The sequence below is a fragment of the Ascaphus truei genome, chromosome 2 (genome assembly GCF_040206685.1).
Source record: "Ascaphus truei isolate aAscTru1 chromosome 2, aAscTru1.hap1, whole genome shotgun sequence".
Classification (NCBI taxonomy): domain Eukaryota; kingdom Metazoa; phylum Chordata; class Amphibia; order Anura; family Ascaphidae; genus Ascaphus; species Ascaphus truei.
The window spans coordinates 461,210,990-461,238,480 of NC_134484.1; the positions used below are offsets into that span (position 1 = coordinate 461,210,990).

Below are 27,491 nucleotides of genomic sequence, written 5' to 3' on the forward strand. Positions count from 1 at the left end.
CCAAATACAGGACAGTACATTTAAACATGGCACATTCTCCTTCGTAGACGTCAATATCTTAGAGGTCTTTAACTATTGGAACTCTGTGGCATACAATGAACATAAACTGTTGAACAACCTAAATCCAGATGTGATTAAATACTTTGACAAAAAGGGCTAACTTCCCCAATATTCTCCGGCAATCTCATGTGGAGTAACTCTTAGCCATGACCAAATGATGATATAGAGCAGGGGTGGCCTACTCCAGTCTTCAAGAGCCACCAACAGGTCCGCTTTTCAGAATATCCCTGCTTCAGCACAGGTGGCTCATTCAGTGGCTCAGTCGAAGATTACATGGGGTGGCTAACTCCAGTCCTCAAGGGTCACCAACAAGTCAGGTTTGAAGGATATCCTTATCTTTGGCTGAGCCACTGAATGAGCCACCTGTGCTGAAGCAAGGATATCCGGAAAACCTGACCTGTTGGTGGCCCTTGAGGACTGGAGTTGGCCACCCCTGGTACAGATGACATTTTATCTGACTTAAACTAAACGTTAAAGTATTAGATAAACAAAAGTACAGGAGAACCACACTGCTTCACAAATATTAACATGTAGTCTTGGTTCCACGTTCACCATGCTTCTCGGTCATTCTCTGTTTCCCTAATAACCTTCTACTTTCTGAAGGACACGCTGCAACATTGCAGATGGAGAAAAAACCCCAGCAACAGCCAGTCTACAGTAATATGAAGACATCAATGAAAAAATGTAAACTAGAATCAGGTTGTAAACATAACCTATACCTGAAAAACAGAGGCCCGTAACCATAGGAAAAGCAGATATTTTAACCTCATTATATATTAAGCACTGCTCTTATTATAGTCATTGACTGCTTCTTAACCAGTATTTCCTTTGAATTCTTGACTAGAACGAGCTTTCCTTTCTCATAATAACACGTTGCTATCTTTGTAGCAATATAACCGGAGAAAACGTTCTCCTTGTTGACTTGCGGTTCAGCGCGTTAATGCTAGTTCCATAAAACTCGTACCTTTCACAGAGAGAGAGGCTTTGGTCTGGGTGTCCCCAATATCGCATATGTACGTGTCGCTGTCACTCTGCTCCAATGCATGGACCTTCAGGCTCAGAACACTGCCCTTCTGGGTCATCTCGTACTTGTCACTTGATTGAAGCTCCACTATTCCCTTTCTCCAGGTGACGGCAGGGGCAGATTTTTCTGTCTCACAGACAAACACCGCCATCTCTCCTTCTTCCGTATCAACGTGAGAAAGTTCCATTCGGAATCTATTGGCTTTTTCTAAAAAAATAAATAAAACAGAAATGTGAACGCAATAAGTACGGGAAGAAACTGCAGGTGACCTTTTCTCAAACGCTGATAAAGCAGACACACGAGATGTTTCAAATGTAAAAACATTGTCATAAAATTACTTTTAGCTTGAATAATTAGAGGTTTAAATACAACTTTAATATTTCATATCTACAGTAAGCTCTTTTATACAGTAACCAATGCCCTCAACTTTTCTCCTGCTGTTCCCGTTCATCTCTCCACTTGCTGATTAGATTGTAAATTCTTTGGGGTAGAGACTCCATTCTTCTAATGTTAGATGTATGTCTTGATGAGTTTGTCCTGTATTATTATATTACCTGCATTGTAATTGTATCGTAATCTTTGCCAATACTGTAAAGTGCTTGCGTGCCTGCCTGCCGCTATACAAATAAATATATACAACATGCACGCACACATCATCACAATAGAGTTCAACATCACCGATATAGGACTCCCTGATATTAGCTACTAAATCATCGTATGGTAGAGATTTCACTCCCCAACCACTAGAGTTAAAAATGTCTCATATCTAACTAGTAACCATATCTGTTGCAAGCGTGAGGGAGGGTGCAAAGCAAACTATCCCAACTCAGTCCATGAGGAGACACGATTGACTATACCAAGCACATATTATTTTCTAACAACGATGGTGTAGTGGTTAAGTTGCCCGTCTTCAGTATGCAACGTTGTGAGTTCAATTCCCACCAACTAACAATGGCCGCTAACATTCTGCAATCTTGGACACATTCTTACATCACAATTATGTTCTGATCCTCAGCCAGGAATGTCGTTTTCTATCTTTGGGGCTCATCCATCAAGCGTTGGTACAAGTTAGCGCACCTGATCCAGCAGTAAGTCCCATTCCCGCGAGTGAGGGCTAACGCCGGATCTGAGGTGCTATCCCGTACCAGCGCTTGTTGAATCTGCCCCTTGGTGAGGCGTGCATGGATACCTTTTCCATGTGATTGAGAATTTATTTAATGTATATTAAAAATATAAAGCTTTTAAAGACGGTGCACAAAGCAATTCATCAAGGCAGCACTACATAATAAATCAGACTTCCTTCCCATCCCGCCAACTATTCTAACTACTGTAGCTAAAGCTTTCTTAGTCTTTACCAAAGACAATACCGAGTACTCCCGCGGTGTTCTCAGATATAGTATAGTGATTAACAGCAACTTCATTAAATAACTACAGAGCAATGACGCAAAACATTTACACAATGCTGCAGATTATTAGCAGACATTGACAGGCTGGTCCTTTTCGTAGGTCAGGCGTACCACTTACTACAGTATATTGAATCGCTGACCGATAAGTAGGGCACTCACTAGGGTCCTTGTTTATTACGCTATGAAGCTGCTTCCTTGCGCCGGAGAAGATTTGTTATTTTCCATTGAATGGAGCGGATCTCTTCTCCAGCACAGGAAATTGGCTTGAAATCAAGGGGGAGGTGAGTGAGAGCTTCTGCCCTGTTTCCTAGACCGCTAAATCTCTTTTATGATGAAGGAGGCAGGCGTGATCTCTGAGACAAATAGATTGAAAACAGGGCTCAAAAGAGTGAGACCAGCAGTCCCAAAAAGCTTGGGCTTCGCAGTATAATTTGTTGACTTTATATAAAGTACTATACATTGACTTTATATAAAGTACTATACATTGACTTTATATAAAGTACTATACATTGACTTTATATAAAGTACTATACATTGACTTTATATAAAGTACTATACTGTACATTGACTTTTAAATGTGTTTCCATTTTCGTGCGCGTTGACGAAGGTGACGCCAACACTTATGTAGTTATGATTTATTGGAAAGAATTAGAAAAGAAACATGTTCTCCAGCATGTAAAAGTGGGTGAGAACTACAATATGAATACAAATTGCTGGGTAACTTACTATAGAGCTGTGTGGATGTATCTGATTCAATCAGGGACACTATGGAGAACAGTCTCTATTTTGATGTTAATAGAGGAATTAACAAAGTGTTTTTCATGATCAAAATCACGCTTTACCTTTTATATTGGAGTTCCCCACATTTACCAGTAACCTAAAATATCTGTCAACTTCATGAATTACATGTACCAATGAGGGGGTATTGGGTTACTCTAAATAATATTCTAAACGGCTAAAACGGGAGTGGCACAGGTGATATTTAAATAAAATCCTATTATTTTACATTTGAAAAAATAAATGTTGTTTACTCCACTGACTTTTTTATCTAAACATAGTAAAAAAAATAATAATAAATAGGAGAGTGCAACTCTAAGGGGGAAGAGCAATGACCCTGTGTCTCAAATATAGATGGAATCCTCATTGATGCTCAATTTAGTGAAAGGTCATTGCATATTATTATCTATAAAAGTTAAACATTCAGTGTAATGCACTAATGTTCCACCCAGTTCTGAAGGGAAGGCTTAGAAGAACTGGGAGAATGTGACATGCAGGTCTTGATGAACTACGGGAATGGGACACGCAGGTCCTGGTGAACTAGAGGAATGGGACATGAAGGTCTTAGTGAACTAGAGGAATGTGACACGCGGGTCTCGGTGAACTAGAGGAATGTGACACACAGGTCTTGGTGAACTAGAGGAATGTGACACACAGGTCTTGGTGAACTAGAGGAATGTGACACACAGGTCTTGGTGAACTAGAGGAATGGGACACGCAGATTTTGATGAACTAGAGGAATGGGACACACAGGTCTAGGTAAACTAGAAGAGTGGGATATGCAGGTATTGGTGAACTAGAGGAATGGAACATGCAGGTCTTGGTGAACTAGAGGAATGGGATATAAAGGCCTTCTTATTCTCTGAATCTTCAATTCCTAGACCTTTTCTGCTTCAGAGGTTGTTAATTGGCTTACCTATGATTTGAATAGTGGCTTTGGTTTTGGAGATGCTAGTTTCACATGTGTACTCTCCAGAGTCCGTCGATGTGACTTCATGGACGGTCAACCGGGTCTCAGTTCCTTCTTGAAAAAGTTCATATTTTTGGCTCTTCTTAAGTATCTTACCCTCCTTACACCACTTCACATTAGTGTCTTCTTTAGATATCTCACATTTCAAGACGAGGTTTTCTCCTGCTGAAACGGTTTTATCCTCCAGCGGCTTCGTTATCACGGCTGGCTTTTCTGAAAGACAGAACACAGATGATCATTAATAGGTATTCATGGTTTCTGGGTAGTCCCCTTGACTAACGTCAGTGGGAGGAATAGGAGACCCTGACTTCTGAGGTGGGAGACAAATTACAATAAACCATCCAGGAATACTCTTGAAGTAGTAATGTGGCCATTATGCCTTAAGTAAACATGCCTTTCTGTTATTACAAGGAGTGTCTCGGGATGCTCTAGTGGTGGTGACATAGGTTTCATCCATGAGAACTCCACAGGTTCAAGAACACATGCTTCAATTAAATTTACTACGGTACAATAAAATGTCACTTAGTGTATGACTACCTTCAACTTCTTTGAGTCTAAATTGGGAGACTAGGGAAGGGATCGCAGTGACCTTGGGATCGTTGCTTTATTGTCAAAAGGAGGTGCTACTGAGCGTGGCCAAATGTATACAACAAAAGACAAAAATACCCAATGCTACAACCAATGTGACAAAATATATAGTTAAATAACTCAATGTCAGTATTCTCATGTGTTAGGGTCATTTATTTAAAAAGTATCACAGGATGCAACATATCTATGTTTTTCAATTGCAATGCACTGCGTACATGTTCTATGATAATCAGGTAATAATAGTACAGATGAACAAGTTCAGACTGTGGAAATCTGAACCCTACCAAACTTGCACGATCTGGAGTAATTTTAGCCCGCAGCTCAGATCTGCATGCGAGGAATGTCTAATCTGTTGGCCCCGGATCTCACCCTGCTGCCACTCTGTCTTGGAAGGGGAGGGTTGGAGTGTGTGAGTACTGCGGAGGCTGGCATGGAGAGACACAGAGGGGCAGGGACAGAGAGGCTCTACATTTATTTATAATGAGTTACTGAAATATATAGTACTTCTGGTATAGCTATTAGGGAGGCAAATCTGGCCTGTAAATCAGATCCAGGTGGGTTTCTTGTTGGGTATTATTTTACATTACAATATAGGTGAGCAGAGAGCGATTCCCCTTATCTAACCTATTTCTATTGTCTTCCGTTCATTTATCAATCAGTCCCAGTTGGGTAATAACAACACCCGTATTTGCTGGAAAAATATATAAAAATCACTGCTATTATTTATTGATTTATCCAGGAGTGCCTATTTTCTATATATATCCGCATTCTGTTTGTAACCAGAGCACACTGATATACTGATTTGGGATGGCCTTCCTGCTTTTGTTCATATATATATATATATATATATATATACAGTGTTCGACAAACCTATACATTTGCTCGCCCCGGGCGAGTGGATTTAACCCCCGGGCGAGTAAATATTGGCCCAAGCAGCACACGTTTGGTACTAGGTGGCGAGTAGATTTTTTTGTGTGGCGAGTCATGATCAACTCCAGATTACATGATTTGAGGATTTTTTTTTTTTTTTTAGCAATTTCCCATTTCCCCTCATAAGCCACAACCAACACCAAAGTAGGGGATCAAGTGCATTATAAAATTATAGATAATAATAATAAAGAAATGAATACAAGAAAGTTTCTAGTAATGAAAATGAACTTGAAACTTTACTTGAAATATAAAATAATAATTGAAACTATTCATGCTCCGAGGCTGCAAAAAAGAATGTTTATTCACAGTTTTCCTTTAAGTAAATTCCCTTTGGTATGGACTCCCTTCCCACGTTGTGTTTGTGCGTTGTCTCTGGATGATCACTCTGTATCCCTGCATGCAGTGAGGAATCTCATTCTTTAAAGCACAGGAAGCCAACTCCACTCCTTAACAGCTACCAACAGGTCAGGTTTTCCGGATATCCCTGCTTCAGCAGAGGTAGCTTAATGAGGTGGCTCATTGAGCCTCCTGTGCTGAAGCAGGGATATCCTGAAAACCTGACCTGTTGGTAGCTGTTAAGGAGTGGAGATGGCTTCCTGTGCTTTAAAACAAGCTCAAAACCCAGACCCACAACACTATATAGTTAGAGGGTTTAACTAAATAACCAAGAAAATATTATTATTGAAGTATTTAAACTTTATACTTATTACTTTATGTTTTGTCAATTGGATGTAGCATTGGGCACCCCTGTCTTTTGTTGTATATAGTTGCCACGCTCAGTAGCTCTCCTTTTGACATAAATATATATGATGTGGTGGGTGTTGGAGTCAGAGCGTGCTGGGATTGTGTGGGTTAATTTAATTCCTAACTGGTAACAGTTGTTTGGAGGTAAGTGGGCCCTCCTCCCAGAGCTCAGCCCTCCCCACCTTTTTAACTTGGGAGGCTCTAGGCGCCCCTGTCTTTTGTTGTATACAACAGTAAACAAAGCAGCCCTAATGCACATCCAATAAGACAAATGATTTAGTTCATTTCAATATGTGTTTTTTTGCTTTTCATAAGCATGGCTCATTCCGTTCAATCGTTTTGGCCAAAACATATTAAGCCTGCAACCCACGTCGAGGTCGACCCTCTCACTACCGGGAACTACAAAAGGCAGCAATAATAATAATAATAGGAGCAGTTACCTTTCACAATCAGCGAGGCCTTGGAATTCAAGTTGCGAGCTGTGAAGACCACTTCCCCAGCGTCGCTAGCCCTCACTTCCTTAATAGCGAGCGAGTACTTCCGTCCCTTGCTGGAGACCTCGAAACGTTGGTTATTCTCCACTTCCAGTCCACTCACCATCCAGAAACAATCATCAATGCTTTCATGAGAGAGGACGCACTCAAAGGCACAGCTCTCCCCCTCTTTGGCCTCGGTGCTCTTTAAACGCTTAGTGATCCCAATGTTGAGCTCTGTAAGAGAGGCAGAAACAGAGGAGCAGTTGACTAGGGAATGGGAACAGCTTGTATGCTATAATAATTTTAGCAACTTGACTCATCCCAATATCTGTCAGAGGTCCAGTAACACATTACCCAGCACAATACACAACACCGAAACAAACCTACCAGATTCAACAGGAGACTGATGCTGTTGTCTGCCAGATATGCAACTAGTAACTGTTGGACCTTTGGGAGGCATCACGAGAACGAGACTGACAAAAACATACTGGTTTATTTCATAAGAGAAAAGTGGCGCAATTATGGGGCAAATAAAGTGCTCCAGGTGTTTCCAATAAAAAATTAAATCCCATTGAATTAAATAGGATTCTTTGGTTTGATACATCTGGTACAATTGTTGGGCAGTGAAAAAGAATAATAGAAACAGCGCTCCTTGTGAGGAAATAACAATAAGTGCAATAAAGTGATATACAGTGATGATAAGTAACTCAATTGGTGACAATAGTGATAATAAAGTGAATACACAATAATAAATATGCATCTCTAAAAATGATGTTCCCTCTTGGTGAAGTGTTGGTGAACGATAGTGGAGCACAAAACGTACACTGGCGACATACTTTATTCGAGCTCGGCTAGTCCCACGAATTCGGGTATACCCGGGTGTATTGAGGTTTGTGACTGTTTTCTGCCCGAGTGCATTGAGGTATTTTCCAGGCAGGGATTGAAGCATTTTATTCCCCCTGGCTGCAATACTGCACAGTATATATATATACTGCATTACAATTCATGAATTTATGCCATCTGGTAGACACGCGAAGCATTGCAGCCTATTAAATCCTAATCATTATCATTTAACAGATCAGCCGCCCGTCAGCCAGGCATGAACCCAGGCTGGGAAGGCAAACGCAACGGGGCTTGTCAGAGGTGAGGAGCGGCGCATTCCAGGTATCTGCCAGGTACATACTGGGTATTTGCTCGAATAAAGTGTGTCGTGCAGTATTGCGCTCCCCTATCGTTCACCAACAATTGTTGGGCCTCAGAATTGCATCACTTTGGCCGTGGTACCCGGATCCTACCGAATATTATTATTCAATATTGGTTTTTAGGGCACATGGTCCTGCTTATTCGACTAATATTTATTGTATGCCAAAGGGGGACATGAGTTAAATCCAGTTGGATGGAGCACATACAGTAGCTTCCTTTCTCACTGGCATCGTCACTTAATTCCCTCCTTTCTGCTCTCTCTTTGTGTTCCGCAGGAAACAGACCTCCAGCCTGAGGCATTCTGAGCCTCTCCCATCAGCACCAACTGCAGTGCCCCCTTTAAAGTTAACCAAACTTCATCGGCACCATCTTCTGCTTTCACTGCATTGCTGTAAATGGCTGTATGAGGCACGTGGAAGAGCCGGAAATTTATGAATAAAGGATAGTCTACGCATTGGGAAACCCCCCCCCCCGTTGATAAGGTGGGAACTGTTTAGAAATCTGTTTATTATATCCAAATGTATGAACGAAAACTTATATCAAGACAATTGAATGAGAATATGTAGTAATATTTAGAATTCATATGTAGCCAAAAGTGATGAATTCCAGTTAAAGTTTAATGCAACAGGCCTCGGACATGGTCAAAAAGACCATGCTGAGCCGCGCTGAGGGGAAACATTATCCCTATCAGCGCGGCTTTAGACGCGTGTGGAATTGCAGCCGACAGAGAAATGTAAGTTTTCCCGCTGAGGGAAGCGCAGGGCCGGTCACGTGACTGCCAAAAGCGAATGGCAGTCCGTGACATCGGCGCCGTGACGTGGCGCGCTAGCCCCGCCTCCCGCCCTCCTCCCACCAGGCACACAAGAGCGCTCGCTGACGCTCATGCAGGGACACGAAAAAGCTCCTGCTTGAGCAGGAGGGCATGATCGTCAGCGCTGCCCAGCGCTCTTCTTTTCACCATGTCCGAGGCCTAACAGATGTTGGATGTAGGCTTAGCTATGACATTTCAAGGTCTAGTCTGAAACTCTGACATGACTAAAAGTTCTTGGTTATACAAACCATGAGGAGAAAGGGGGCAGAGTTAGGTAGCGATTATACTCTATGCGATTACGCGTGCGCACGTGACAAGTACACATTGCAGGATCCCTTAGAGGCCACCCCTAGTGTGCGCGCGCTCACACGACAGAGTGTGATGGCACCACCGCGTTTTGAAAAGACACAGACGACGGCCGTGTCACGTGAGCGGTTCAGCCAATCACGGCGAACCAGCTTCGTGATGTCATAGCCATGCCTCCCCATCGCCTGAAATAGTAAGTGCAGAAATCGCTTGAGCGACGGTCGCGCGCCTCGCCATGCATGTATGCACTCAAGTGCACACTATAATCTCAGCCTTAGTGATCAATAAATACAGCTGTATCTTGATTGGCTCGCTCGGTCTCCAATACCTCGCTACAAGACCACTCTTTGCAAGAAACATCGAAGAGACAAGGGATTCTCCATCACTACCATCTGAGCACGTTACCATCATTGATTGAACTTTCATCTGTAAGTAACACTGTAAGAATAAGCTAAAACTTTGTCTGCTGCACAGCAATCTTCTCAAGTATCGGAATCTTTATGAACAAGGAATAAGTGAAATGATTTAACAGGGACAAAGAGACTCGGGGATATAAGAAAAAGAAAGGAGCTGAGAGGACAGTAGAGAAGAGGCCAGCGCTAAAGATTTGAAGGGGCACGGGAGAGGAGCGACACTGGCTGAAGGAGAAGGCTCTCTGGGAAAAGGTAGATAAAGGGGGTGATGGAGATTAAAGTGAAGAGACACGTTAACAAAAACTAGCAAGACATAAGCAACTGGTGATACTTAAAAATGTAAAAAAAAGAAAGAAAACGTGAGGCTAGTGAGAAAACGTCTGGAGGCCAGACGGTGGGGAGGGGGGTCATCTATTTCTGAAAGGTGCAGAGAGTACTGTAGCTAAAGAGGCCACGGCCTGTTAGAAATGGTGAAGAACTCTGTACTATGTGATACACAAAATATACAAAAGGGGACAATACAATATTTCTGGCACGTTGTTTGGCCTGCAATTCCAACTAAATAATGGCTGAAGGTGAGGAGAAAAACTTGCTTTCTTTTCTTCAGTTTTTCTTTGAGAAGAATATTTGTTGGAAATTGGTCCTTATATAGAACATGGTCCTTATTATCGTTTGTGCATCGGAGGTTAGCACTTTAAGCATTATGGATGGTGTCGTTTTTCTTATATATCTATATTTAAAAAACTTAAACATTAAATTGTAGCATTTTAATTTAGCGTATACAGTACGTCCTTTGGAGCAGGGATTACTTGTAGAAGACAATTCACCTTGTAGAAAGCCCAACTGAGCTGGCGTTAGCCTGGTACATTAGTCTCTCGATATACTGCATACAGCATGAAAAGGAAATGTCAGATGAGCCAGTGCCACCTACCTTGAACACTGACTTTGGACGTTGCAATATCTGTTCCAATGTCACAGGTGTACAGGCCAGCATCAGATTTGTTCAGGTCATGTATGATCAGGCACACGGTCTTCCCAGCCTGCATCTGCTGGTACTTGTCCCCGTTCGGGAGAACCAGATCGTCCTTCTTCCAGACCGGCTTGACTTTGGGTTTGGAGACTTCACATTCCAGTGTGATCATTCCCCGCTCCTCCCCCACTGCATCGTCCAAAGACTTCATGAATACCGCTGGCTTTTCTGGGTAAGACAAATGAGAGCGTTACAACCCACCAATGACCTGCTGTATATTCAATCATCTTTAGGATAGAGCAGATGCAAAGTTTTCTATTTATTGTTAATTTGGCCTAAAAATTTTCAAAAGCTCTATTTCTACGACAGCACCATGAAATGCATTAGGTAGGAACTCTTTTTATACCTAGGGCAACAAAAGTCCTAATTAATATAATACAATATAATGCAGTATTTTTCAATCTTCTCTGGCAGTGAAAGGCTACTTTTAAGTTTAACAAATCTACGTAAGTACCAGCCCTCACTGTCTAATAGCTAAATGATGAAAACAGTTGTAATGCAGAAAATACATTTAATAATAAAACAAACCAGAAATAAATCAAATGTGTTTGCAGAAACCAGTGTCACAAATGGGCATGTCACAAAGTGAGGGGTGGGGGGGGGAAAAGGAAAAGGGGAAAAAAACATGAAACACAAGGAATATACACAAAAAACGGAGAACGGAAAGTATGCTAGGGGGGCGACGTTTCGAGGGACTACCTCTTCATCTGGCCCATTGCCCCTGGTCCAAAAGGTCCCAGAGGTACTTCCCTAAGCCTCCCTTCCCCTAAAACTGGTCAAATCAGACACCCCTGAAAATAGATAGCAATCATGCAGTGTAGGCTAAATACAGCTAATAGCAAGGCAGCAAGAATCCACTAAAGTCAATGCCAGTAGTTCAAGTACCACAAGACACTGTTGGCAATAGTACAGTAAAGTCTGAACACAGCTTGCAAAAAAGCAGCTTGCAAATAAGCACCAGGAGTCCACAACAGTCAGTAAAAGGTTAATAGCAAATGAAACCAGTGATCAAACCCTCTGTGGCTCTGCTCCTCGTGCTCGTGTGGAGAGCTTTTACCATACAATGAAGGTAAAATTCCAAGAGATACTGTGCACTGTCAGTCAATCCCCAAATGGCAAGCCGACACGGGCACCATAAAATAAGCGCAAATTTTGGCCCGTGAAGCGTCTTTCTTAAACTAGAGAAGATTTCAGTCCCATTCATGCTGTATCAGTGGAGCTGAACTTTCTCTCGAGCCCGGGGAAGACAGCTTCACAACACATAGGGGCCAGGGATGTTTATTGAGGCATGGTCAAAATGACTTTCTTTGGCACCTGTTCAATACCCCCCTCCTCCATGTCTGGGAACCCACTAAGGCTCATTAGACTGGTCTATGACCTTTCGGGGATGCCATTCAGCCACAGCTGCTTCGCCGCCGGGATATTTGGTCGCCGTAGGTAATGTCCTCTAACCCCTTTCCCTAACCCTAAAAACCTTAACACCTGACCTTAAAAACCTTAACACCTTACCCTACAAATCTTACCACGTTAACCCCTTACCCTAAAAACCCTAACCTTCACTCCTTACCGAAAAAACCTTAACCCTGACTACTAACCCTAACAACCTTAACCCATTAACCACTTTCCCTAACAACCAAAAACCTTAGCCCCTAATCCTTATGCTAATCAGCAGTGGCTAAACAGCGGAGGCCAACCTTCTGTCGTTGGCTGAAAGGCCGCGTCTAAAAGTCCCACCCCGTCCCAGACACAGAGAAATGACTTTGCAGCGCATCACGTAGGTGCCTTTGTATCAAACTTCATACAGAGCTCCTGCGTTGTCATTAAATGCTTATATGGCCAGCAAAACCCATGATATCAGCATCTTTACCCACCTTTAACCTTCAGCTCGGCACTGAGGGACTGCTTGTTTGCTTTCACACTTATTGTCCCTGTATCCTCAGGCGCCACCTGCCTCAGAGTCAGGGTGTGGCTCCCTCCAACCTTCTTAATGTCATTAAAATTGTTGGAGTAAAGAAGAGTGTTGTTCAGGAACCACTCCACCTCCTCATCGTCGTGGGAAAGCTCGCAGGAGAACACGGCACAGCACTCCTCCTCTATCTCCAGATCTTCCAGAGGCTTCAAGACTCTCACATCACGGGCTAAAAAAAAAAAAATCACACGTAGAGAAGGACAATTATACATTGTAGCCGCCATACTGGCATTTTGTTTTGGCTAGACATTTTTGAGAATGGTTTAATACATGTTTAAATAAATATTGGTGTGTGGGAGCCATACTTGGAATAGCCATATTAAAAGCCATACTCGGAATAGCGCACTGGCACACTGGATCCATGTCAAGAGAGTATCTGTAGCGACGTGGGAAAATGACTAACCAGAATGCATTGCGGTCCATTTCAGAACAAGAGATGGGCAAACCTGACCGATTGCGATCCGCGGTATTTCCCTGGCTTTCCCAAGCCAAATCGGATCTGCGCGCTGAAATCCGAAGGCGGATTTCATCCACTTTAGGCCGCTCGGATTCTGTAACATCCGACAATGCGGCTTGGATTCTCGGAATTAAAAAAAAACGTTGTGTGTGCCGAGCACGCGCAATGTAAGTGAAACTTCTTTGTGTTTTGTCCCAGAAATTGTATTTGCGATGGTGATGTTTTTAATTCGATAAAAAAAAAATTGAGAGTATAATTTATTTGATTTATTTTTGCGTTGAAATTTCCATACTATCACTTGAAATACGTGATATAATTGACTTATGATAACTAACATAAGATAAATATATTTTGGAAAGTAAAGTATCTAAATGCCGTTACTCCCAAAACTCTTTCATTCAAAGTAAATCATGAAAATCAAAACACAATTTCAGTGACAAAACCCAAAGAAGTCTGACTCAGGCTGAGTTCAGGGTGCCAGAGACAGGAGTTGGAGGGCATGCGTTCGCGTGTGCGAGCGTCAGTCTGCTGGGCGATGTGTGCACATCATCCCCAGCAGACCTTTTCAAGCTTTCAGGAGGCGGGGAGGAGGTGGGGGGACAGACGGCAGCTTAGTGATCGGTGTTGCTGTGTTGAAATCATTTTCAAGAATGATTTCATTGGCTGCCGAAGTACCAGTGACGCTGCTGCAGCTTCAAAAAACAACTTGGGTTGTTTATTGAAACTGTAGCAAGCGTCAACTCCGTACTTCGGTGACAGGGCAGCTGCTACCCTGACAACTGCTGTTCAGTTGAAACAATTTGTAACCAACGCCCCCCCCCTCCGAAGTCGGCACCCTGAATGAGGCCTTAGAATATGCGTGCTCGGCACACACACCCTTTTTTTTGTTGGTACGTTTCTAAAATATTTGCTATTTGCACTTCTGTATTTATACTCACTGGGAATTACTCTAACAACAGTGGTGTGTGTGTGTGGCAACTTCTGTGCATGCGCAACCATTACCAGGGCGTGACGTCACTTCCATTATGCTTTTTCGTTAACAACAACAAAATTTGCCCCATCAAAATTCCCTAGGTGCCACTAAAGAAGTTTCACTTCAAAAATGTATAAATGTCTGAGCTTTAGTGCGAGGGAATCAGCAGCCCTGAGCAACCCGCAGTTAAACCCCGCAGTGCCTGTAACACAGGGGTAGGAAACTTCAGGTCGGGTTTCAGGATATCCCTGCTTTAGGTCAACAGAGAGATGCAGGCACACGGACTTAAACAAATGAGTTTTATTGTGCCAAGAAACCAACGTTTCTGCAGAATTGTACTGCCTTTGTCAAGGCGCGTACAATTCTGCTGAGACGTTGGTTTCTTGGCACAATAAAATCCATTTATTTAAGTCCGTGTGCCTGCATCTCTCTGTTGACCCATTGCTGTTTCTGGGATTCTTGGACCCCCTCTGTGGTACCGAGCACCGGCAGCTAAGTATCTCTTTACTACTTTAATGAGTGCCTGCATCGTTGAACTTGTATATGCATCCCTGCTTTAGAACAGGTTGCTCAATCAGTGATTCAATCAGTGGCCCAGTCGCAATGCCTGCTTCAGTGATTCAATCAGTGGCTCGGTCAAAGATGATATCTTGAAAACCTGACCTGTTGGTGGCCCTTGAGGACTGGAGTTGGCCATCCCTGCAGCATGAAGTGTTTGTCTCACACCTCCCTTCCTCTGGTTATTTCTGTCCCCCTCCTTGAACACAATCTAAACTTAAAAAAAAGATTTAAGCTGTCTAAGTGGTGATATTTGCATAGGCTGCCATTGTGAGTGCTTGACATGATATTAGCTGTTCGGCCCCTGGAGGAGAACATTACTGCGGAGCTCGTTACTATACAAACGCCTCGCTTTCCATTCCACCAGCAGGACACACCGGGGCTGATACTGTACAAAGTGATAGATATAGAGGCTCTTATTCAACAACCTTGTTTATTAATATGTTATGATGCCGTCTCCCCTGCGCTGGAGATTATTTTAGCCCATTCATCTCAGTGGAGCTGAACTCTTCTCCAGCACAGGGAAGCGGCTTCACAGGCTAAAGTATGGGCAAAGTGACGCAGTGAGAGTATATACATGTAGAAACCCCTCAGATATCTGCATACCTTGGACAGTCAGCGTGCCGGAAGTCTCTGCGTTCGCAGCTTTGCACGTGTATGTACCAGAATCCTCTGGGTCAACCTTCACGATTCTGAGCTCTGCCATGTTCCTCTCCTGCTTCAGCTTGTACTTTTCGGATGTTTGAATTAGAGTTTGGCCTTTGTACCACTCTACAAATTTGGGCGGGGGTTTGAATTCACAGGATAGGATAACAGTCTGACGCTCATTGGCAGTCTTGTCTTCAATTGGTCTTGTAACCTGTAGTGGGATGTCTAGCAGAAAGAAGTGATAAACAAATAAATATATCATGAAACAACACTTCAATAACTTACATAGCTTCTTGCTAAAGCTACTTAGAGGCATGAGTGTGGGCTGCAGTAATTCTGGGGCCTTTTTGGTGCAAGCTCTCGTAGCTGGCAACAAGTATTTAAGGGGAGATTCTCTATGATCTGATAAGTTGCATGGGAGGTTGAGCTGGCATTTACTGCCAGACAAGACAATTGTTGTGAATGTCGGATCAAGCTCTGATACCCCTTATCGTGGCTTAGTGAATCCCAGCATAAAAAGGTGGAGATTATAGTAGGCGCATGGCGTCACACATGTCTGTCGCTTGCGCGATCCCTGCACTGTGGTCCGAGGGGACAGGTAGGCATGGCGTCACAAGGCTGGTTTGCCTTCATTGGCTGCACGCTCACGTGACACGGCCGTCGTGCAAAAAGACAAAATCATTTGTCTTTTCAAAAATGTGCAGTGCGGTCGCTCTGCATCGCTCGTGCGGTCGCGCGCACTATGGGCGGCCTCATAGAGAAGAGGTATGTTGTTCACGCCAAGCACGCCATCGTGCCCACTATAAATCGCGGCCTAACTGTAAACATGCTAACAGCAAAGACAATTCATCTGACAGGACCAATAAATATAAGGGAATTGAGATAGATGGGAGACTTTTCCTGTGCAAACTCTTCTTGAACACAGAATGATGTCACACAAAAAGGAGCAGCCATACTGTAAGACAGAAAACCCCGCCCAAGTTGCAAGTCTGAGCTCACCATTTTTACAACATTTGTTTGTAAAGACAAAATATTTGTAGGTCTCAGATTGTGGTTAAAAATGGACCAATCCTTAACAATGTGCCTCTCAGCATAATGTAGAGCTAAAAAGTAGCTACCTTTGACAACAAGATTGGCAGTCGATTTGGATTTTCCAATGTGAAAGAGGATAGCTCCAGTCATCTCAGGGGAGGTCTTCCACAGGTTTAGACGGTGGGTGGTTCCCTCTTGCTCAATTGTGATGTCTTTCCCGTCTTGAAGGACGTCTCCACCCAGAGTCCATTTTGGGGGCTTCACAGACTGGATCGATATGATACATTCGAATTTAGCTGATTCCGGCTGAGTGACTTCCACATCACTTAGATCCTTTATAATATTGATAGCTTGCTCTTTAAACAAATAAGAAGCAAGTAAATAGCAAGGCATGTTACTTCAATGACTATTTATATTTCAATTTTATGTTTATAAAATCCAACTCCATAAATATCCCCATAATAATATCCTTCATGGTGTCCAATGTGACTCTAGTCTGGTTCCATTGTGTCTGGAACCCGTGCACATGGTGAACTCTATTTATTAGTCTCTGGGGGGAAGAAACGGGCTAACCCGATAAACCCCCCACCCTCACCCCCTCATATAATCAGAATCAGATGTATCAATCATACAAATCCTACTGAAAGCCTTTGTTTTGCAGCCAAACACTTTGAAAATAGGTTCCTAGTGGAACACCCATATTGCAATAGTAGAAATAAGGACAATAGACAATAGTAAGAAAAGAATAATATTAGAACTGAAATGTTACCCCTCCCCCGGTGCTAATGGACTTCCTATTGGACAACCCCAAAATGGCCAGCTTTGAATATCCAGAAAGAACTCCAGCAACTTAATTGGTACCATGGGCTCTCCAGAGCTAAAAACAGCCCGTATAAGTTTCAACGGACCCTCTGTAATAAAAATAATAATAAAAAAATATATATATAAAAAATAGGGGGAGGGTCGGATTGCTGCTTTAAACCCAGTTTATTTGAATGGATGTCCAAGTTTCACCAACAAGAATTAAACAGCTTCACAGCCTAATGAATAGGGAGCCATTGGGGGTTAATCAGTCAGGTAATCAGCTATGATTAGCTGCTAATTAATTGATGTTCACATGTGTTTTTGCAAATTAGCTTCCAGGACCAAAGAACAATGGTCAGTTGCAAATGGCTTCTCATAGTCAGAAGAACTTATGTACAGAGCTTCAAGAGATCTATCTACTGTATGTAACAAAATCTATCCCTACCATGTTTTTGAAGGCAACTCGAACTTTGAACCGCAAGCAGCTCCCCGAGTTACCCGCAGTGGCCAGGAGTTACACACCTTCTATTAGTAGCTGAGAAGAAGTCTTGTCGTCCACAGCATCGCAAGTGTACGTATCTTCATCCTCAAACTCCACCTCATTGATGATGAGTTTCCTGTACGGCCCTTCACTCACAATCTCATATTTATTGCTGGGGAGAATTTCAATGTTCTTTTTGTACCAAGTCACCCCAGCGTTGGCACGGGAGACTTGGCACTCGAGGAATGCCCGGTGCTTCTCTATGGCAATCTTGTCCCTCAGGGGCTTCACTATTTTGACAGGAAGTTCTGTAATAAATGATAGAAAACGTATAGCGTGTGCCCCTTGCAAATGCCTCACGCTGGGAAATGTTTTGTAGCCAGAGGACAGCATGGGCACTGGCGGTAGGACCAGAGGACAGCATGGGCACTGGCGGTAGGACCAGAGGACAGCATGGGCAATGGCGGTAGGACCAAAGGACAGCATGGGCACTGGCGGTAGGAAGAATAGTGCTGCTACGAAGTTGTTCAATGCAGTTCCCTTTGGCTGAAAAAGCCGAGATAGATACAGGGTCCGTTTGGCAACTGACCTTTTGAGGTTGAAAATTGAGTGCAACACAGTAGCACTCAGTAGCAGGGTTTGTCACATGCTGCCTAGTTTGGTGTCCCGATATATGGCCTAGCAAATAGCCTGAAACTTATTTAGGAATGGACTTTATCATCAGGAACAGTAGCGGATTTCTCATTAGTCCCGGGCCAAGGGCGGTAACATTTGGGGGGCGGCACATTTCCCTTCCTCCTGCCCCCCCACACCCATATACAGAAGCCATCGCTCTCTTCCACAATGACTGCAGGGGAACAAATGACGCCGTGATGTCACGTTACCATGGCAACGCGATGCCACGTTACCGTGGCAACGCGACGCCGTGTGACATCACAGCGTAATTTGACGCTGAAGGAGGAGCGCAGCACCAGGTAAGTGCCTAAGGGCGACAGTTGTGTAGATCCGCCACTGCTCAGGGTTACATGTTTGTGTAACTGCAGGATGGTAAAATGTACACGTTTTGGTTCTTAGTTATATTTGGGCTAATGTTGGTACCAGGAGTTGCACCATCCAGTTCATACACTTTTATTCCGCTTCTTTTTTGTGCATAGTTATACCTGATAATTGTTTCACAATAAACATCTGAACGACACATGCTTCCTAGTTCTTTGGGCGATCCTGTTTACACCAATGAGCTGAATGTTACAGCAGAGACTTTACCTTTAATGCGCAGGTTGGCTCGGGACTCTGCCGTTTCAGCCACAAATTTAATTTCAGCCGCATCTTCAGAGTGGACACTCTTGAAAAGCAAAGCGTACGTCCTCCCTACAAAAGAGAGACGCCGGCGCATGAGCAGGGGGACCGGTTCACACATTACTTCTCCCATCGTAGCCTGGTTTACTAACAAAGGCAAAGCTCACATTGCGAGAGAAAGTGAAACCCGTCTTTTATACTTGCATCTTCCAAAATGTCTGATGTAAATGTTATTTAAAGCCACGCGTCTATGAACACACGCGGACACATTTTGGGCTGCAGTTACCGAGCAGTGTTACACCGTAAGGCAAGAAACGTGCGTTTCATTAAAGGGCTTTGTGCCACGTCGTAAACCTCGTCATTTCATCACATATCAAGACAGTTATCTAACAGCTGTGTGGTGGGATTATGTAACAAAGCCATATTTACAACGTATTTTTCACATGCGCTGTTTCATTTAGTTAAATCAGCAAAATATGTGAAATCCTATATGTATATATTTATATATATATATATATATATATTTAGATATATATATTTTATATATATATCAGTTCTGTAGTATTAGATAATAGACTGTTTTTTATTTTATTTTCATTTTTTTTTATTCAACTCTTAATGCCATTTTTTATGAGGTTTAATATACAGTACTGAGCATCCTTTGATTTCTATAGCAGGCTTTATCCCACTTCCCCAGCCATGCAAGATATTTGCAACACTTTCCTATTTGTAATAACTTGCTGCCAATGTTCCCAGCAGTTTGTGCTGCAAACTGTAACAATAGTCAGTGTTACCGTAGTAATATCAGGATAAATTGTAGCTACCGAGTTACACTCACTGAAGGATTGATTGATTGAAACTGAAAGGGCGGCCATTTCGTTAGGCACACAAGCAGAATTTTGACAGATGTATAACAGGAGCACCAAACGACTGCCAGTTTAGGTAAGAATGTAGAATAATACATTGTCCCATGCTATACATATAAAAATAAGAAGGAAAAAAAGGGGGGGGGGGAATGCAGTATTGATGCTTTAGCGCCAAAACAAGTATGGAAGATGAAAGATGATAGCCCTTAAAAAGTCACGTTCCAGCAGAGAATGCAACAGGTTGTGCCATCACTCACCTTCTTGTCGCATCTTAACATTGTCTCCTGCTCTCAGCTTTGCTTCGTTTTTATACCACTGCGCTTGGACCTCGTCATGCGAAATTTGACAGACGAACGATGCGCTCTCCTTCTCCACCACTTCCACATCCACTAGTGGCTTAGTGATTTGGATGTCTCGAGCTATGGAGATTTGGATGGTGGATGAAACAAATACAATACAAATGACTGTAACAGAAATACACACACACATGGTGGCACAATCCATACAGAGCTTACAGGTACATCTTTCTGTCTTCTATAAAATAAATAAAAGAAGTCTCAGAGGTCACCAATTGCCTTGTAGAGATAGGTGCAAAATGGCGACATTTAAAAAAAATATTGGACACAAAATGACATGTTTTCAAAATGTTGCCACTTTTCATGAAATGTTAACAATTCTACTTAAGAAAAAGTCATATGACCCTTTTCTACATTTTTGTGAACTTTTCGTTTTTGAGAAAATTGAACTGTTCATCGACAACTCGTACTTCAGCAAATGTCTCACCCATCTCTGTTTAGAATTCTGCTATTCTAAGTACAGGCATACCCCGCAAATGTAAAGCGAAAATGTACTTAAAGTGAAGCACTACCTTTTCCCCTCTTATCGATGCATGTACTGTACTGCAATCGTCATATACGTGCATAACTGATGTAAATAACGCATTTGTAACAGGCTCTATCGTCTCCCCGCTTGAGCACAGCTTCAGTACAGGTAGGGAGTCGGTATTGCTGTTCAGGACGTGCTGACAGGCGCATGCGTGAGCTGCCGTTTGCCTATTGAGCGAGATGTACTTACTCGCGAGTGTACTTAAAGTGAGTGTCCTTAAACCGGGGTATGCCTGTAATGTTAATAGCAAGGTATACACAAATAAACGACACAATGAAGTCCAAAGTAGTAAAATATCATATACGTCAACTAATTGTGTGACGTTATGACATCATTTCCTCACCTATTATTTTTTATGAACTCATCATTTGCCTTCAGTAATAATCTTTGCCCCATCACTTGCTCAGGAACAAAACCATGAGTACATAGATACAGATTAGTGATGTAATGGATTAGTGATGTAATGAATTAGTGATGTAATGGATTAGTGATGTAATGAATTAGGGGTGTAATGGATTAGGGATGTAATGGATTAGTGATGTAATGGATTAGTGATGTAATGGATTAGTGCTGTAATGGATTAGTGATGTAATGGATTAGTGATGTAATGGATTAGTGATGTAATGGATTAGTGATGTAATGAATTAGGGATATAATGGATGGTATAAACATTTTGAAACACCCCGACATTGAATCACAAAACTCTTACAGAGGTCTGCAACGTGAAAGATTAAGCATGCTCTTACCATGTACGACCAAGCTGGCCGAACTCTTGACATCTCCTGCATCGCAAACATACGTTCCTTTATCTTCGTACTCACACTTGTGAATTGTGAGACTTCTTTTTCTACTTTGGGAAATAATGGTCATTTTTTTGCTTGGCCGTAACTGAGATCCATCCTGCAAGAGGAAAATGTTTGTCAAGAGGCTCCGTTTGGGTGACAGGCAGAGGCAATGGCTGTGTTGTCTAATGACTTCATGCTTCATATGAGCTCAAAGGAGAATTTATGAAAGGGATGTCACTTTTTAGGAAGGAAGTGGCCGTGACACATTTAAGGAGTTTAATCTTAATTTTTTATTTCAAAAATCATATACCTATAAGTATTACTTCAATATTTCCTATGGTTGGTTTGCAAATATGGTAAGCGGAGACGAGGGAGGGGTCTGCTTATCTCTGGCTTGTCCCTTCTCCGTGGTATCATAGTGTGTAGAACAGGAGATTGCGCAGGTAAAACCCCTCCTATTTCTCCCTCATCTGCCCTCATTGAAAAGCAAGCCCCCATTCCCGAAGCGCTGCTGAAAACACAAATCTCTACACATTTCCAAAGAAACCAGCTACATTTTAGCTTGTGTAAAGAAGACAATAGCATTGTTACGTTGTATTTAAATGGAGGGGGGGGGGGGCTATGGAAGAATAGATTAAATAGACTAAAATGCACTGCATCCCAAAAATCCGTTTCTCTCCTAAAATCATTAGTGGCCAATGTTAATATGTCATTATTCCCGTTCTTACATTGCCACATTTTCTTGTTCTTTATATGATGTAAGTTGTGTTCATACTGTACATAGGAATGCATTAAGAAAGGGGGGGGGGGGGGGCGCCGAACCGAGCCCCGTGCTTAGAGACCCCGCACTTTCCCCCCACAACATTTAAACTGATTGCCGGGGGAGAAGGCGAGGCCTCTGTCACTATCTTCTCTTCGGCTTCTCCTCCTGCACCTTGATAGTGACGCCGTTACCATGCCAACGTGACGTCGCCGAGATGACGGAGAGCAGGTAATAGGGCGGGGGGGGGCGCGATTTACAAAGTGTGCGCACCCCTGCTTTACGAATTCTTCATTGTTTGCGTCTGCACGCATTCATGTTTCACGCCAAGAAAAAGTTGGCGAAAAAGTTGTCATGGCGCACCCTCGCGATTTTTTTGTGCGCGTATTATTTGCATATATGTGCGCCATGACAACCTCCGAACTCCGCCTCCAACTCCGCCCCTAGCGTAATTATTTTCTTTTCGAAAAAAGTTCGATGCATGTGCCGCACATCACAATCCTCGTTGTACATCGGCGCACAGAGACGCACCCATTTGCTACTCTTCTGTGCGTCACTTTCATGGCAAAATTGCTTTTAGCCACAATTTACACATACAATATGCCCTAAAAAAATGTTGCTTTAACAGTAATTGCTCCTTAACTAATGTATTTGTCTTAAAAATAAAAAAGGTTTTATTATTAAACTGAAGTGCAATGTGCGGTCGTTGATAGGGACCGGCGTTGGCTGGTGTTTGGGTAAGTAATGCAGTATTTTGAGCGGTTCTAAATGAGTATTAATGTAACCACAGGAGTAATCAGATGTAAAATTCCCCTGCTGAAACTCAGTCTCTCAGTAACTCAGCATCATCTCATACAGAAAATAGACTTCAATGTGCTATATTATAACAAACCGGCATTTCAATGTCTGAATCATTCTCACTCCTCAGCGCTGAGTGCTAATCAGGCTATTTTGAGCTCATACACATCCAACTATTTCCCTATGTGACCTTCCTGAAAATGTATGCAAATGTATGCAAATGTATGCAAATATACCTAAAAAAAAACCTCTCTGTTCAATTTTGAAACTGTGCTAAATATAATGACGTGAGTGATGACTAGTACAGGAAGCTAAGAATACCTATTTCCCCTAGATGCAGATGATTGAAGAGAATGAGTTGATCTTACACAAGTAGAGGATGAGCAAATGTACCTTAAACCATCTCACTTCCACGTTGGGTCGGGACAGCTCACATTCAAATGTGGCCTTTTCCTTCTCTGCTGCTTTGGTGTCTTCTAAAGGATGGAGGATTTCCACTGCAGGTTCTGTCAGGGAAACACCCGCAGAGAACAAACATTCAGACACGTATTAGATCAAGGGAAATGAACGACGGTAATCATAGTGCCAGATTCCAGCCGGGCTGTTGGGGCAGCTTAGTCTGAGAGACCTGCTGAGGCCACAGGGCACTCGAACAGGTATCTCCATCAGGTGGCAGCATGTAGCGGCGGGGTCTGCCACGATTGCGCTGCGGGGGGGGTCCATGCATCCGAATGGGACACCCCGCATCGTTAATCCTCCGGTGCCACGCACACCGCGGTCTCGTGAACATGGGTGGCAGCGGCGCCGGTACAATAAGGCTAGCTACATCTACATGGCCCACAATTTCACCATACCTAATGTGTGGGTTAACTGCCCAGTAAGTTCTTATTTTCAGGTGTGAATGAAGCTGGAACATGGCTAGAAGTTGAACGTAATGAGTATAACAAGGTTGAATATGTTGCTTTACTAAATGAAGGAGTGTTTAAGTGCAAAGCAAGTTGGGTATGCTTTAGTGTGGTGCAGTGCCAGATACTCGTTGTTCGGAAACGGTAACAAACATCACTTGCTTTAGTATTTGCCCCGTCTTTATATAGGGAGCCAAAAATATTACTGGACAACTACAATAATCCCATTTTTACTTTAAGGACAAGGGACACTAGAGAATAAGAAGATATAACTATATATATCAGGCCCCTTTTTGGTGGGTTTTTTTTTTGGGTGGGAGGATGGACCTAATCATCGATTCTATGCTACCCCATTTCCATACAACGATGCTGTAGGACAACTATTCTTTCACAACGTATACCTTTAATGGAAAGTTTGGCAGAAGTTTGTATTCCTTCTGATTTAAATGAGATGAGGCCCGAATCTTCCAGCTTCAGAGAGGAGAGAGTGAGCCAGTGCTTGGTGCCCTTAGCAGTGATCTTGCAGGAATCGGTGGGCTTGAATTTCAACCCATCCTTTGTCCACCAGCCTTCTACGTCTTCATGAGACAACTCCAGCTCAAAGGTGGCCGTGTCTTTCTCGTGGATCTCCACGTCCCGCAGGCCTTTCACAAGCTTCACCTGCCGCACTAAGGAGGGAAATAACAAAGCAGAGAATAACAGATACTCCATTTCTTCACTGATACAGAAAAGGATTCATAGTGGGACATTTATATGTCACAGTTGCTGCAAAATTGATACAAAAATTCTAATGCTTTCAACGTGCAAGACAAATTGGATTTGCAACCATGGGCTCAATACATCTATATATATATTTCTCAAACCGTCGTATGTGTGTTTGTCTGTCTGTCCTGTCCCTAGGGGCAATCACATTGGACCTTTGGCCCGTCACTCTGCCTCAGGCCAATGAGATAGCTCCCTTGGCCCACCCGCCCTCGCACACCTCTCATTGGCCTGAGGCGGAGTGACGGGCCAAAGGTCACACACACACACACACCTCCTCCCGCCCAGGTAAGTAACTAAACCGCCGCCTCCCCTCCCAGCGCACACCTCTGCCGCCGGGGCCTCCAACCCCTGCGCCTCCCCTCCCAGCGCAAAACCCCTGTGCCTCCCGCTGCCTCCAACCCCTGCGCCTCGGCCCTCCCTTCCCGCATTGCCTCCAAGCTCACACCCCGGCCGCTAGAGTCAGCGGGGGAGCGGCCACACGGAATCGAGCGCCCGGGACACAACGGGGGAGCGGACAGTCGGCCGGGGGAGTGGCCACAACACGCTGCCTCCCGCCTCAGATCCACGTGGGAGCGGGCGGACGGGTGAGGGAGCGAGCGGGCGGATGGGTGAGGGAGCGAGACGTCCACAACAGACGGAAGGTTTCGGGGGGGGGGGGGGGGACAGACGACCGGCAGACAGTGGGGGAATGGGGAGCAAGCGGCCACATGATACATTGTCACTTACCTCCCCCCCTCACCTCCCGCACACCCCCCCTCCCCTCCTTCACCCCCCTTCCCCTCCCCTCTCCTTCCCCCCTCCCCCCTTCACCTCCCCCCCCTCCACTTCCCCTCCCCCTTCACCTCCCATCACCCCCCCCCCACCTCCTGTCACCCCCCCTACACCTCCTGTCACCCCCCCTCCACCTCCCCTCACCCCCCTTCACCTCCCTCCCCTCACCCCTCCTTCAGCTCCCCCCACCTCCCCTTCCCCTCCTCCACCTCCCCCTTCCCCTCCTCCACCTCCCCCCTTCCCCTCCTCCACCTCCACCTCCCCCTTCCCATCCTCCACCTCCCCCCTTCCCCTCCTCCACCTCCACCTCCCCCCTTCCCTTCCTCCACCTCCCCCTTCCCTTCCTCCACCTCCCCCTTCCCTTCCTCCACCCCCCTCCCCCTCCCCCCTCCACCCCCCCTTCACCTCTCCTCCGCCTCCCCTTCACCTCCCCTCCGCCTCCCCTTCACCTCCCCTCCGCCCCACCTTCACCTCCCCTCACCAACCCCCTAACCCCCCTTCACCTCCCCTCACCCTCCCCTCACCCTCCCTTCACCCACCTGCCGCCTGACACACGCTCACACCCTAGCAGGACACACGCCTCACATTTTTACATCACTTATGTCACCAAAATATACATTGTACTGTGGTGTGTTTACAATAAACCATTTTTATACAACATCGTATTACATTTTATTCCATCTTTCTTTTCAACATTATTATCCAACCTTTCCAACAAATACTCAACCTATTGTTCCACGATTTATAAATAATACTACCTATTACGGATTTAAATCCCGGGCAACGCCGGGTATATCAGCTAGTTTGCTATATTGAGCACACGGGGATACATTCCTTAGCCTCGCGTAATCCAAGCCGCTTCTGATGTTAAGAGTTGTCACAAGAAACAAGGCGGCGAACAACTCCTTACTCCTTACTTCCGCCACTTACATTTCTAACAATGATATGGGTGAGATAAGTTTGTCCTTTATTAAAGTGCTACTTTGCTGAACGGAAAGGGTATATCAAATGTCATATAAAGACATAGCACAGGAGTGGCCAACTTCAGTCCTCAAGGGCCACCGATGTGTCAGGTTTTAAGGATATCCCTGCTTCAGCACAGGTAGCGCAATCAGTGGCTCAGTCTAAGACTGAGCCACAGTGCTGAAGCAGGGAAAACCTGAGCTGTTGGTGGCCCTTGAGGATTGGCGTTGGCCACTCCTGGCACTCTGGAGACATAGTATATGGCTCGGCACCCCAAACCCACCTTAACAAACTTGACACCCTCTACAATTAAATGTGCCGTTTTGTTCTCCAATGCAACTACAACACACATCACTGCGAAATGCTCAAAGAACTAGATTGGTCATCACTAGAGTCTAGGCGCAAAGTTCATCTTTCCTGTCTTGCCTTCAAATACTTTCTGGGCAAGCTACCCATCTATCTGAACAAGCTTCTCACCCTACCACATGCAGCACTTATCATCTGAGATCAGACTAAAAAAAAACTGTTCATGGTCCCAAGGCTCAACAAAGTATCCGGCCGCTCCTCCTTCTCTTACCGTGCACCCCAAAACTGTAACAGTCTACCGGAGATTCTCACAGCCGCCACCAGTCTAAGTTCTTTCAAAACTAAAGCTGTCTCACATTTTAATCTGGTCTGTAACTGTTACATACGCCTATAATATATATTATCTCTAACTGTGCATGCAATGTCTTGTATATAATGTATACCCTGTTCACTTATGTAACTGTATTTGTAACCATGTATTATTTGTCTTAACTCTGTGCCCAGGACATACTTGAAAACGAGAAGTAACTCTCAATGTATCACTTCCTGGTAAAACATTTTTTAAATAAATAAATAGCACATCTGATCTGACACTCACATGTCATTTTAGACAACGGACATTATGTTGATAAATAAAGAGAAAATAAAGGTAGCTACACTCCAGGCAAAGCAGGAAACACGACATTCATTTGCATGGTGGGGAAAAGAAACAGTGTTTTGCTCCTGGAATA

At 43.9% G+C, this 27,491-nt stretch overlaps 1 protein-coding gene across 31 annotated transcripts in view; it reads right to left on the reverse strand.

Moving 5' to 3' along the window:
- Window positions 1–27,491, reverse strand: part of OBSCN (obscurin, cytoskeletal calmodulin and titin-interacting RhoGEF) — a 462,171-nt gene that overhangs the window by 311,013 nt on the left and 123,667 nt on the right. For all 31 annotated transcript variants that reach the window (XM_075588062.1, XM_075588043.1, XM_075588055.1 and 28 more), the window contains 13 exons: window positions 24,357–24,623; window positions 23,444–23,556; window positions 21,454–21,607; window positions 20,080–20,241; window positions 18,924–19,028; window positions 17,702–17,968; window positions 16,462–16,731; window positions 15,302–15,568; window positions 12,610–12,876; window positions 10,640–10,906; window positions 6,940–7,209; window positions 4,184–4,450; window positions 1,025–1,291 (listed from right to left, as the gene is read on the reverse strand). In XM_075588062.1, coding sequence (XP_075444177.1) covers window positions 1,025–1,291; window positions 4,184–4,450; window positions 6,940–7,209; window positions 10,640–10,906; window positions 12,610–12,876; window positions 15,302–15,568; window positions 16,462–16,731; window positions 17,702–17,968; window positions 18,924–19,028; window positions 20,080–20,241; window positions 21,454–21,607; window positions 23,444–23,556; window positions 24,357–24,623 — 2,943 coding nt within the window. The remainder of the gene's footprint in view (window positions 1–1,024; window positions 1,292–4,183; window positions 4,451–6,939; window positions 7,210–10,639; window positions 10,907–12,609; window positions 12,877–15,301; window positions 15,569–16,461; window positions 16,732–17,701; window positions 17,969–18,923; window positions 19,029–20,079; window positions 20,242–21,453; window positions 21,608–23,443; window positions 23,557–24,356; window positions 24,624–27,491) is intronic.